Raw genomic sequence first — 13,960 nt, 5'->3', positions numbered from 1 at the left:
TCCATGCTCATATGAAGCCCAATCGTGCAAGGCTCAATCCCAGGAACCGTGAGATCACACCCTGAGCCAATATCAAGAGTTGGATGCTTAATCAACTGAGCCACGCAGGCACCCCAGCCATGATTTAAAGTCTTAAGGGTAACAAAAATACACTCTGACTTTGTAAATTTTACATGCGTGTAATTTGAAATTAGATCTGTTCCAAAAGTCAGATCATATTTAATCTATAAATAGAGTAACACAAGGTATCTTTAAGTTATTACTTTTCCTTTTCTAAATATATACCTTAGTAAGGGTTCAGTATCTATTAATAATTAATGTTAAGGTACCAATAAGGCAGCCCGGAAAAAAAAAATAGATTGGTTAGGCTACATTCAAAGGGAAAACTGCTTACAAAAATATACTCATGTATCATAACTGTGGTTCACTGTTTAAAGCTTGTTCCCATTTCATCTAAAAAGTGGAATGCTACTACCAAACATACCAACCATTTCATTAATATCTGCCTTCATTCAAACTTTAATTTCTAGGATTACTTTTCCTATAATGATTCAAATAAGCTTTGGGATTTATGCTTGGACTTAACTTGTGGCATATGGATAAAATGCAAAATATGTTAAAGCTTTTGTAAGTGGCTATAGAGGTATTTCCATTATTATCAAATAGTTTCCCTGAAGATTTAAATCATTTCATTCTTAAAATTGCATTCCAAGATATGTAGTAGTCTCTTTCAGTTTCTGTACATTTATTCAACCAATATTTACTGAATGCTCGCTCTGACTACCATTCACAGAAACCTCCGGTACGGCAGGGACATGTTTACACACCTAGTACGTGGCAGAGTCTTATGGAAATGAAATACATACTAAACACTAGGGATGCCGAGATGAACAGGACACGGCACAGAAAGACAGCTACTGAATAACAATCTTTACTGCCTGTCTTCACTTTGGCAAACCTCCATTTTCATTTAAAAATGAAAAATACCACTGAAAGGGGAGTTTGTTTAAAAAAAAAAAAAAAAAAAGTATTCCTAACGTAACTTACTTGCTGACTTCTTTATACTGGGCTATCTCCTCAATATAAAGAAGGTCATGCAGCCGTGACTGATAGTTGGTCTTGGTCAATGATTTGTCTAAAACCGACTGGGTAAACAGCTGGTCAGCAGAGAGAGGAATTTGGTATCTGATAAGAAGGCTCTTCTCCAAATCAGTAGTTTCATTAGGTTCAAAATCTATAATAGTCTTAGAAGAAGAATCCCAACGCTTAGCTGTGGTTACTAGCTGTTGTTTTGCATGCATCAGGTATTCAAGATCTAAATGGAAACAAAAAACACGTTTATAAAGAGCACAACATTAAAATTCTCAAATACATTACACATTTTGGTAGGAGCATCTTATATGCTTGAGCTAACAATTCTTAAAAACAATCCAAAAACCCATGTAACAAAGAATTTTTCCCATATCAGAAATGTGTTGTCTAGGTTAACAAAAGAACATAAATAGGAACCCATGTAAAAGGAAAAAAAAATGCCTCCTTTTTAACACCAGGCTAAGACATACCAGAAATAGTTATTAACATTTTAAAATGCAGATTAACATTTAGAACTTAACTCTTTAGTCCAAAGAAATCTGAACTGCAAGAAAATACAATAAATTCCTCATAAGATAAAATCTATTGGATGATAAACACTTTTCTCCTCCAACTAACAATACCTGCCCATTATAGAAAAAAGACGATCAGAACACTATGAAAGGTTAACCTTTTCGCATGTGGTAAAGCACAGTGAAACTCTCTGAAAGTCAATTTATGACAAACAAAAATCTTTTAGAAAATACTCATGGAAAAACACTGCTAATTCCTCGTTAAAATGTGATACAATGTGCCATTCAAATGCCCTATCAGAAAAATCCAGTTCAGCCTCAGTTAAATTATACTGTAAGTAGGGCACAATGTCAAAATGAATGACTGTTCCAGTTCTGACATCTCTGAAAAAAAAAAAGGTAGGACAGTACCAGCACAGGGTGAAATATATCAGAACATGAATTCTTTTTTTTTTTTAATTTTTTTTTTAATGTTTATTTATTTCTGAGACAGAGAGAGACAGAGCATAAGTGGGGGAGGAGCAGAGAGAGACGGAGACACAGGGTCAGAAGCAGGCTCCAGGCCCCGAGCTGTCAACACAGAGTCCGATGCGGGGCTCGAACTCACCAATCGCGAGATCATGACCTGAGCCAAAGTCGGTCACTCAACCAACTGAGCCACCCAGGTGCCCCCGGAACATGAATTCTGAGTGCTGAGTAGGCTTGCTCTATTTGCAGGACATACTACTTTTCTATTGGGTGGAGCATACATAGACCTATAAATATGAAACTTAACCAAAGGGGGGGGGGGGGAGGGAGTTGCTTGACTGACTCATTAGGCTGATATCCAGTTTTAATGTAATGTAACTGAAAAGATGGCTTCACAACTCAGGTTACAATTTGGGGAAGAAATAATAAAAAGTTTAAACAGAGATGAGTTAAGTGTCCAAAGTACAAAAATAAGTTACCCTGTACTATCTTTATAATGAGAGAACAATGCATAATTGCCATGTAATGCTTAGTGAGAGATTTGCCTACATTTAAATGTTACATATAAATTATAAACACCTAAGTATAGTCATCCAAAAGACATTCTCAATACTAGAAAATAGTTTATTCTAATGTCTTATTAAAGATTCAAATGCAAAGGGCCTAATTTAAACGTTTCAAAAAATTAAAAAAGGAAAGGCCCTAATTTCTTGCCGTTGCTCCTTGAAAAGGTATTTTTACATGCCAGTTCTACTATTTCTCCAATGGAGAAACAAATACACCTATAATCATCAAGGTATAAGGCTGGTCTGCATTCTTTTTTTTTTTTTTTTAATTTTTTTTTCAACGTTTATTTATTTTTGAGACAGAGAGACAGAGCATGAACGGGGGAGGGGCAGAGACAGAGGGAGACACAGAATCTGAAACAGGCTGCAGGCTCGGAGCGGTCAGCACAGAGCCCGACGCGGGGCTCGAACTCACGGGCCGTGAGATCATGACCTGAGCCGAAGTCCCGAAGTCGGATGCTTAACCGACCAAGCCACCCAGGCGCCCCCAGGCTGGTCTGCATTCTTATAATACTCTGGATTAGGCAGGGATGGACTGGCTTTGCAATAGCTTCGAAAGGATAAGTTTCATAAAGTAAAGTAACCAGATTTTCTGCCTCAATCATCCTAAATTGGGCCATGCCTTTTCATTCATTAAATCATAGCTACAAAAAATATTTAAATTACACACACTCCAACATTTCTAAAGCAGATTATACCATCGCTAAAAGTCAGATGACAAACATTATCAAAATAACAAGGATGTACATAAATTTTTCTCTTAATTCAAAAGTCAAGAGAAACAGCAATAGTATAGTGACAAACCAAATAACCCAACTCTTTAAAAATAAAAAAAAACTAGGGGCGCCTGGGTGGCTGAGTCGGTTGAGCGTCCAACTTTGGCTCAGGTCATGATCTCACACCTCGTGAGTTCAAGCCCTGCATTGGGCTCTGTGCTGACAGCTCAGAGCCTGGAGCCTGCTTCGGATTCTGTGTCTCCCTCGCTCTCTGCCCCACCCCCACTCACACTCGGTCTCTCTCTCTCTCAAAAATAAACATGAAAAGAAATGAAAATGGAAAAAAAAAAAAGTCTACATAATATCAAAGAATCTCTGTAATATATAATAAAAGGATGTCTCTTCTTTGGAAGTAGGAGAGTTATATTTCATAGTTTTATTTAAATAAGAAATTCAATCAGACTATGCCTAGATCAATATTATGTTCACATTCTTTAAAAAGTCACTAATTGGGGCATCTGGATGCTCAGTCAGTTGAGCGCCTGACTCTTGAACCTGGCTCAGGTCAGGGTCCCACGGTTGTGGGATCGAGCCCTACGACGGGCTCGGTGCTGAGCATGGAGTCTGCTTGTGCATTCTCTTCCTCTCTCTCTACCCTTCTCCCCTGCTCGTGCACTCTCACTCTCCCTTTAAAATAAACATAAACAAACAGTCACTAATTCTTCCCAACCAATATTTATGTAACTGGGATAGTAAGAAACCTGAAAACAATAGACCTTTCCATTTAAAAAGATTTTTGTTCACCTATTTAATGTGCAAAGCAAATTATACAGAAAGTCACTCTGGGAAAAGCGGCATGAGAAACAGTATTTGTTTTTCTCGTCTATATAGTGCCATGACTGCCACCCTGGTTTTATGAAATTATTAAAATTAGTGTCTTCAGCAGGTAGCACAATTTCCAAACAATGTTAAATTTTATTCCACTGTGGTTTCTTTAAATGACTATAAACACAGTACAGGAGGGGCATCTGGGTGGCTTAGTCGGTTCAGTGTCCAACTCTTGATTTCAGCTTAGGTCATGATCTCATGGTTTGTGGGTTCAAGTCTCATGTCAGGCTCCACCCTGACAGAGGGGAGCCTACTTGGGATTCTCTGTCTCCCCCTTTCTGCCCCTTCTCCACTCTCTCTCAAAATAAATAAACTAAAACGGGGGGGTGGGGGGGCTACATTGTGGGGATGGGCTAAATGGAGGATGGACATTAAGGAAGGCACTTGTTGGGAGGCACACGGGCTGTTACATGTAAGTGATGCATCACTAAATTGTATTCCTGAAATCATTATTACACTATACATTAACTAACTTGGATTTAAATTAAAAAGCTAGGGGTGCCTGGGTGGCTCAGTCGATTAAGTGTCTGACTTCAGCACATGATCTCAAGGCTCGTGAGTTTGAGCCCTGAGTTGGGCTCTGTGCTAACAGCTTAGAACCAGGAGCCTGCTTCGGATTCTATGTCTCCCTCTCTCTCTCTCTCTCTCCTCTCAAAAATAAATAAACATTGGGGCGCCTGGGTGGCGCAGTTGGTTAAGCGTCCGACTTCAGCCAGGTCACGATCTCGCGGTCCGTGAGTTCGAGCCCCGCGTTGGGCTCTGGGCTGATGGCTCAGAGCCTGGAGCCTGTTTCCGATTCTGTGTCTCCCTCTCTCTCTGCCCCTCCCCCGTTCATGCTCTGTCTCTCTCTGTCCCAAAAATAAATAAACGTTGGAAAAAAAAAATAAAAAATATTTAAAAAAATAAAAAAAATAAATAAATAAATAAATAAACATTAAAAAAAATTAAAACAGAAAAACTCAGACTCAAACACAAAGAATAAACGAATGGTTTCTGGAGGGGAGCAGGGGTGGGGGTGGGGGTAGGGGTGGGGGGGGCGGATGAGTTATACAGGTGAAAGGGATTATGAGTACATGTATCATGATGAACAACTGAGCAAAGTATAGAATTGTTAAGGGGCGCCTAAGTGGCTCAGTTGGTTAAGCGTCTGACTCTTGATTTTGGCTCAGGTCATGACCTCACAGAGCATGTGAGTTCAAGCCCCACATCAGGCTCTGCACTGACAGTGCGGAGCCTGCTTGGGATTCTCTCTCTCTCCCTCTATTTCTGCCCTTCCCCTGCTCGCTCGCTCTCTCTCTCTCAAAATAAATAAATATTAAAAAAAAATAAAACAGGGGTGCCTGGGTGGCTCAGTCGGTTGGGCGTCTGACTTTGGCTCAGGTTTTGTGAGTTCCAACCCCCGCGTCAGGCTCTGTGCTGGCGGCTCAGAGCCTGGAGCCTGCTTCAGATTCTGTGTGTGTGTCTCTCTCTCCCCTTCCCCTTCTCACACTCTGTCTCTCTCTCTCTCAAAGATAAACATTAAAAAAAAATTTTTTTTAATAAGATAAAACAAAGAAACAAGAAACCACAGTACAGGAGAAGGGAGAGCTGGGGGAACAGAAAAAAGAAAACTTAGAAAAAAAAAATCCATGTGTGCCAACACCAGAAAGTCTGCAAATTACTGATCTCAGTCGTCAACTCAGACATCAAAAATGAACCGTGGCCAGTGGCTACCGAGGACATAATTTGCCAAAACCACTTCTCTTTCCCTGCTTCATCTGAACTTGAGACAAGCGTCTGCTTCCAATCCTCTCTTACAATAAGCAGCTGATTAAGCCTATTCAAATTCCCACCTAATTTACAGTTGGCAGGTCTGCAGAGTCGCTGTTCAATGGAGGAGGGCGGGGAGGTCCCCGTGGGGACCTGACTACCACTGGGCCTCATCCCCCCGCCTTCCCCCAGCACATGTTAGCACCTGCTAACATCTAAACCACACACGTATACTACTCGGGGCAGCTGAGCCACCTCGTCCCCGGTACGCACTTCTCTTCAACCTAGAATAGGCTAGAATGAAATGCACTCCGGAAAGACTGGAAGTGAATAGGTTAGGATCAATACTCACAAAACCATACAGGGAGAGTTTATTAACCAACTCTTAGAATAACAAATCTCCAATCTGTCAAATCTGACAGGAACTGTAAACCTATAAATGTTACCCAGAGATGTGGTACGCAGAAGCTATAAACATATTTTAAGAGAAATTCACAAGAAACAAATTAAAGGTCATTAGAATGCACCTAATTTCTTTAAGATAACGTAAGGGAAGAGCTGCTACTTCCTTCCACAGAGTTCAAGGTTGGAATAACTAGTCGGACACAAGATATGCTTCCCAACCTCCCTGGCCCTGTGACTGAGGACAGCGGTGGCCTCGGCGTTCAGCCACATGGTTACCAGTCTAACGAAGCATCCAAAGGGTTGGTTTGTTTGATGAAGAATACAATATGGCAGACTGGGAAAGTATCCTTAACAGAACCCAGAGAGCAGATTTAAAAAAAGGTAAGGAGGAACAAACATCCAGCGTTGTGCGTGTCTAGCGGAAGGGTGGACACAGCACCAGCACACGACACACGCATGCTACATGTGGAACATATTTACAACAGCTCCGTCTATCTAGGAGTTGAAGAGAAGGAGATGAAACGAGCCTCAGTTCCGAAATCGGACACACCACACTCTTCCTGATGAAGCATTCTGGTCGGCGCCTTTACACGTCTGGACTGCCCAAATTAACAATAAAATTACAAATCTGAAAGTAATCCTAAACCACCATTTCGGCTATTCATTTCAGTACCATTCCCGTCCCCAAAACTGCCAACATGGAAGCAAGATGAACATCTCTCAGTTTACCCATACTGTGGATCCCAATTTTCAACCTCTTAGAGAGGATAATAAAAAGTTAAAACAGCGAAATAACAGCATAGGAATGTCTCACTATTTACATGCTTCCATTCAATTATATTTTTTATTAACAAAGGCATTATTTTTTTAAATCTATTTTTCTAGTACTTTTCTGATCACATAATATCAAATATTTTATATACCCTTAATTTACCAACAACCCTGGAATTTGGAGATAATTAAGTCACACTAAATTTTAATGTTAATGTTAACATACACTGCTAGACTCAAAGTAATGGAAAGTATCAAGTTTTCAAATTAAACACATAAGAAATAATTTTCAACATGTAACTTCCAGATACTCAGACTTCAGCTCAGGTCATGATCTCATGATCTCATGGTCTCATGGTCTCATGGTTCATGAGTTCAAGTCCCATATCTGGCCCGCTGCTGTCACAAAGAGCCCACTTCAGATCCTCTGTCCCTCTGCCACTCCCTTGCTCATGCCCACTCGCTCTCTCTCAAAAAGAAACATTAAAAAAATTTTTTTTTCATTAATCAAAGCTGTGGGGTAAAGTGTATAATGAATACAGTTTGTTTCCTAAGCAAAGGGCAACTCACTAATTTTGTTCTTTTGTAGATATCTTTTGCCACACATTTTTAAAAGGCACAACTCTTAGGGCGTCTGGGTGGTTCAGTCAGTTAAGCGTCCGACTTTGGCTCAGGTCATGACCTCACGGTTTGTGGGTTCGAGCCCCATGTCTGACTCTGTGCTGACAGCTGGAAGCCTGGAGCCTGCTTTGGATTCTGTCTCCCTCTCTCTCTACCCCTCCCCCACTCATTCTCATTCTCATTCTCTCTCTCTCTCTCAAAAATAAACATTGTAAAAAAAAAGAGAAAGCAAGACCAGAGGCACATCTTTAACCCAAAATTTCTTAGTGCATACAGTGTCTCTTGTTGAACCTGAACCTCACCAACAAGGGAAAAGAATTGAAAACAGCAAAATTAAAGTTATACCTATTTCCTAACACTCTGCAGAACTGCCATATGACTACTAGAGGGAAAAAAATTCATTCATGGTCTGCAAATAGAAAAGGTTTGAATGCTTTACATATCATAAAAATATTTTTTAAAAATGTGGGAATTTTCCCCCAGTTCAAACTGAATTAATTAAAGTAGAATTTTTAATTTGATCCTGAACAATGAAGTAGAAAAGCAAATGTCTGCTGTGTAACTTGATTTTAAGTTCTAAGGAGTAAAGCACTAATATAATTAAGTTCCAGGATCAAATCAGTTTGACAGACACTGAGCCTTTAATTACTGAGGTGCACTGTGAATCTCTAAGGGAAAAAAAAAAAGCATGCACCATTTCCAAACATATTTTCAGATGGGATTCTTTACCTATTATTAACATAACACCTATTCATTTCAGTAGAACACAGTCCAGCATGGTCCAAATATGTAACTTTATGGAAAAGAAATGTATGTTGCCAGCATTAATTTCAGGACAAAAACTTGCTTAAACAATGAACAGCCAATCACATGGAAGAAGTGTTGAAGATATTTTCTATTCAAATTCTAGTTTCATACCATCACTACATTTCTTTGTGTGTGCAGAAACCAAATTATATTATGGTATCATTTATACTGTTATCAAAACTATACGGAAATATGATAAGGCTCCCATCTAATTCAACCACCCAATTCCCAACCGCATTTGGCCAACTTAAATCTGAAAGGTTTTCTCCTAATTCTAGAATAAGGAAGATCAAATAGTGAACTGGCTGCGGCTGGGGGTAAAATCAGCCAGGATGTAACACTGTGTGTCCCCAATTTAACAAAGAAGTTCTCTTGCTCTCAGTGTCTCTGAATGTTATCCACACAATATGCCAGAAACAGATACAAGTAAGAAACTGACATTTTTACATTTTTATTTTTGAGAATCTTTTATAAAACTGTGATTTCACATAAATAAATCTTTTCCCCTCAATTTTTTTTGCTGACAAACATCTGCTGTAATAATCAAAAACACTAACCAGCACTAAGACAGAAGCAGGAAACAAACACACTATTTACATCCTGCTTTCATTTCTCCAAAATTCTTTTGAGGTCCTGTACACAGTCACAATGAAACAAGCACAGTCATGCAATAAAAACTTAAGAACTTAACAAAAGCGTCAAGATATTGAATGACATCAATTTTACGAGTAGGGAAAATACCAAAGAACTAAAAATCAGCACAACAGGTCAGCTCATTTCAGTAATGGACCAAAAAAAAAAAAAAAAAAAAAAAAAAAAAGGTCAGCCAAACGTCACCTGGCTTGCCTAAACCTAGCTTTTAAGTTTTTCTGTTTATACTATTTCAAAATCTCCTATCACAAAATACATTTTATAATGGTCTCTTTTATATTTATTTTTCTTGTCCTTGAAAAATTTCACTATGTGAAATTGTCTTAATGTTTCCAAGTTAGTTCAAGAAAATGCTTAACTTTTATTATTTTCTACAACGTAACAGCTTAGAGGTAAAACTTTATAAAGAAAAATAAGCAAAGATAACAAACTGCAAAGTGGTCAGCAAAAAGAAAAAGACATAAAGAACAAAGGGGGAAGGCATTTTATTAGTTCCAAATCAGAGGATATCCTTGACTGTATTAATTCCATCTACTATACCTCAATGAATACAAAATTCATTATATTTTCAAACTAGTATATTAGAAACTTAATAAATGAAACACTGGGGTGCCTGCCTGGATGGCTGAGTTGGTGAAGCATGTGACTCGTCATCTTGGGGTTGTGAGTTCAATCCCCCCACACTGGGGGTAGAGTTTGGTAGGTAAGTAGTTAGGTAGGTAGGTAGGAAGGAAGGAAGGGAGGGAGGGAGGGAGGGAGGGAGGGAGGGAGGGAGGGAATTCTATTTCTTCCAGTGACCACACTTAAAATATCAATCATCTCAGACAACTTGTCTTCCACCAACTTCTCTTGCCTTCTCTTGTCAAGATTCGCAGGTGCTGTGGCTTTAAGGGCTCAGGTCTTTATCTCAGCTTCTTAGCCCCTCTTCCTGCATGCACCCTAGAGCCCCTGGTCCACACTTTTTAAAATAAATTCTCCTTCTCTCTTCCTACTTTCTTCATTCTATTTGTAAGTCAGAAGTTATTCTAACCATGGCTCATGGTAAAAACAACGGCTACCATTTACTAAGTGCTTACTATGTGCCAGAAACCACACAATGCTTATTTTGGTTCCCACAATGATCCTCTGAAATAGATATTACTAGCCCCATTTTACACATGAAGTTCAGAAATGTCACACGAGTAATGAGAAAATTGAGACTCAAATCCAATCCTATTTGACTGTGAAGTCTGTTCACTGCTCTTTTTCTCCCACTAGAAAAGTAACACATGCCTGAGGCAAAAGTAGTCAAAGTACCCTCAATCTCTCAAGCCCATGTGAGGGTGCCCTAAAATCTACATCATCACCTCCTTCCCGCATCAGTCTTAATTAGCATCATTTTCTCTTCTTAACGCAGACATGTAACATTTTATATTATTAATAAAATAGGCTTTCATTAACTAGTACAGATTTTTGACAACCCTTAAAAACTTACTTCTTTTTTTTTTCTTTTTAAAAACTTATTTCTATGGGGAAATGAGTTGTGAGTTACAAACCATCCATCTAAAAGCAAACTTTTAAAATATAACCCACATGTGGGGCACCTGGATGGCTCAGTCAGTTAAGCATCCAACCTGATTTCGGCTCAGATGGAGCCCTGCTTCGGGCTCGGCACTGGGTATGGAGCCTGCCTGGGGTTCTCTCTCTCTCCCTCTCCTTCTTCCCCTCCCCCATGCACACAGTCTCTCCCTCCCTCCCTCCCTCCCTCTCTCTCTCAAAAAAAACAACTTAAAAAAAATATATATTTCTATATGTACGTACACGTACACACACACACACACACACACACACACACACACACCACACTTAAGCCCAGAACATTCTATGAAAATTATACTTGCAAGTGGGAAATACGTGGTGGTCTCTCTTCATGATTTACAAAAGGTGCCTCCTAATAGTTCTCAAGTTCTAGTCTCTAAAAGCAACTCACTAGGACAGGGGCAGGCAAACCACAGCATGCAGGCTACTTCCAGCCCGCAGTTTTTGAAAATAAAGTGTGACTGGAACACAGTCATGCCCTTTCGCTTCCATATGGTCTCTAGCTCCTTTATCATCACAGTGCAGAGCAGCGCTGTCCCAGCAAACACCATCTGCCCGGCAGCACCTGAAGGAATCACTCTCTGGCTCTTAGCAGGAAAAAGACTGCCAAAGAACTCCTACAGCGGCAAATATAAATTAAGTATTCTTACTCTGTCAACTGTATCTACTTGGCTATCGGATTTAACATACTCTATCTTTTTTTTTTTTAATGTTTATTTATTTTTGAGACAGAGAGAGACAGAGCATGAACGGGGGAGGGTCAGAGAGAGGGAGACACAGAATCCGAAGCAGGCTCCAGGCTCTGAGCTGTCAGCACAGAGCCCGACGCAGGGCTCGAACTCACCCACCGTGAGATCATGACCTGAGCCGAAGTCAGAAGCTCAACCGACTGAGCCACCCAAGTGCCCCAGGATTTAACATATTCTAATTCCAAAGAGTACGGAGAAGATGAAAATCCAAAATACAAAAGAATAAAAACAGGTAACAGAGATCAAAGTAAGTGAGAAATAAGCCTCAACTGAGGTCTAAGGAAGTCTGGGTGACACTGGCACACACACAAGAAGGTAATGCCTAACTGTTCAATCTGGGCCCAAATGTTGCTTTAACCTTCCCAGCAGATAAAGTAAAGGAGACAGAACAATTCCACCTGTCACTGCATCCAAAAAAATCAAACCCTAGCATTTGCTCATGAACCAGACTTTAGGTCTCACAAATGGGACACTGTGGTACAGAGCAAAAAACATACTCCACAATAGGGTCAGTTATAGTCAATACAATAGGAAGTTTCACATGAAGTCCCTCTTAAATAAATATTTAGTGCTCACTAAATAAAACAAAGCACCTATAAAAATCCAACCAAGAGCCAAGAAAATACAGGGTAATGTGCCCCTTCCTTGTCCTGTTGGATCTCGGCATAAAATTTAGCAATAGGCAGTAATGTAACAACATGCAAAGTAATTATCATCTTCTGCAGGTGCTCACACGTTGAAACCAGGGACCTCTTTCCCAGGAACACAGAGCAGATCCTATTAAAGAAAGGCACCCTAGGGGCGCCTGGGTGGCTCGGTCGGTTGAGCGTCCGACTTGGGCTCGGGTCATGATCTTGCAGTCTGTGAGTTCGAGCCCCGGGCGGGGCTCTGTGCTGACAGCTCAGAGCCTGGAGCCTGCTTCAGATTCTGTGTCTCGCTCTCTCTCTGCCCCTCCCCTGCTCATGCTCTGTCGCTGTCTCAAAAATGAATGAAACATTTAAAAAAAAAAAAATCAGAAACCAAGCTAAGAGACCCAAACAGACCTGATCGTCTACTCAGACAAGTTTGGGGAAGCTCAAAGCAAGTTTGCCTAATGACTCCATAAAGAGACCAGAGCATAATATGAACCATTCTCATCTCATTACCCAATAAATGAGTCAATTGCTTTGGGATTTTTTTTTTGCCTTATCGTTCATTCCCTCTCCAGGAAATATTTAGAGGCTAATACGTATCTTTTAATACTGCCATTATAGTGCCTTTTAATACATTGTATCGGGGGGGGGGGGAATCTAAATATTACCTTCTGTAGAAGCCGCATCAATCATTACTCTTTGCATGAGTACCGGTTCCAATCCAAAGTCGAAAACTATGGTTTGGCGAAAAGTTCCAAAGATTTCTGTGTTAAATGCTATCCCGACTTTATACACGTAATGATCTAATCCATTTTGGGCCATCTTCCCTCCTATCCATTCTTGACAGTTCTCTGGGACTTCCTGCGATACCTGGGTAGTACTATCTCCGGCAGATATTGCAATGATACTAAAATGAGGACGATGTGCATCATAGAGCAACGCTACCCGACACAGCATTCTTGCAGGCTGCAAGGAAGGCAAAGGAATTCATTGAGTACAAGGGGGTGAAAAGTCCAACTGTCACTGGGTTCTTCAATGAAAATATTCCCATCAGGGACTTTTACTTTCCCACGCTTCTAAGAGACTATGTTAAAAATACAAACTGTACTCACAAGCCATTTAAGAAAAAATCAGAACGGTTTAAAACAAAAATCCGTTGTTAAAATCATGTATTTATGATGTCACTGATACCTCAGCAAAGCTGAAATTTTTAAAAACGACAGATTTATCCGACATCTCTAACCACCCTGCTCTTTCCATGACACACTCATCTTTCTTTGCGGTGAAAGCTATCACCCTGTATGACCACCGAACTCCAACTTTCCATACCTTTGGCCTAAAAAAGTTTTATCTAGCTTTAAGTAGGAAGTCTTCACAGGAGGGCAGTTACCTCTGAAGGCAACGGATTGGGTTCAAGGCCGAAGCTAAATGTTCCCAGATTTTTCATCCCAAGATGCGGATGCTACAGTAAAAGAAATGCCACCAAAAAGCATACAAAACTTTTCCACTGCACATATTCACAGAAAAGTTTGACTTTGCTTTATTCTAAAACTTTGAGTACTATATTCAAGATGGAAAGCACTGCAGAAAACGTCTCATATTAAAAACCCATTATTACAGAATCCATGATTTCATCAAATCAATTATACAAACAAGTTGCTACTGTTTAAATATCTTAGAACTGCCAGATTAAACAATTCGATTTTTAAATAGTTAATTCTGAGCCACGAACCCCATCCTATGTTCCGACTTTGG

At 39.9% G+C, this 13,960-nt stretch overlaps 1 protein-coding gene across 5 annotated transcripts in view; it reads right to left on the bottom strand.

Moving 5' to 3' along the window:
• The window catches only part of HELZ (helicase with zinc finger), a 159,254-nt gene that overhangs the window by 96,922 nt on the left and 48,372 nt on the right, over positions 1-13,960 (bottom strand). For all 5 annotated transcript variants that reach the window (XM_043585067.1, XM_043585061.1, XM_043585062.1 and 2 more), the window contains 2 exons: positions 12,874-13,171; positions 1,048-1,315 (listed from right to left, as the gene is read on the bottom strand). In XM_043585067.1, the coding sequence (XP_043441002.1) occupies positions 1,048-1,315; positions 12,874-13,171 (566 nt within the window). The remainder of the gene's footprint in view (positions 1-1,047; positions 1,316-12,873; positions 13,172-13,960) is intronic.

This window comes from Prionailurus bengalensis, chromosome E1, assembly GCF_016509475.1.
Source record: "Prionailurus bengalensis isolate Pbe53 chromosome E1, Fcat_Pben_1.1_paternal_pri, whole genome shotgun sequence".
Lineage (NCBI taxonomy): Eukaryota > Metazoa > Chordata > Mammalia > Carnivora > Felidae > Prionailurus > Prionailurus bengalensis.
The sequence above is the reverse complement of the archived record's forward strand: the minus strand, read 5'-3'. Positions and strand labels throughout refer to the sequence as shown.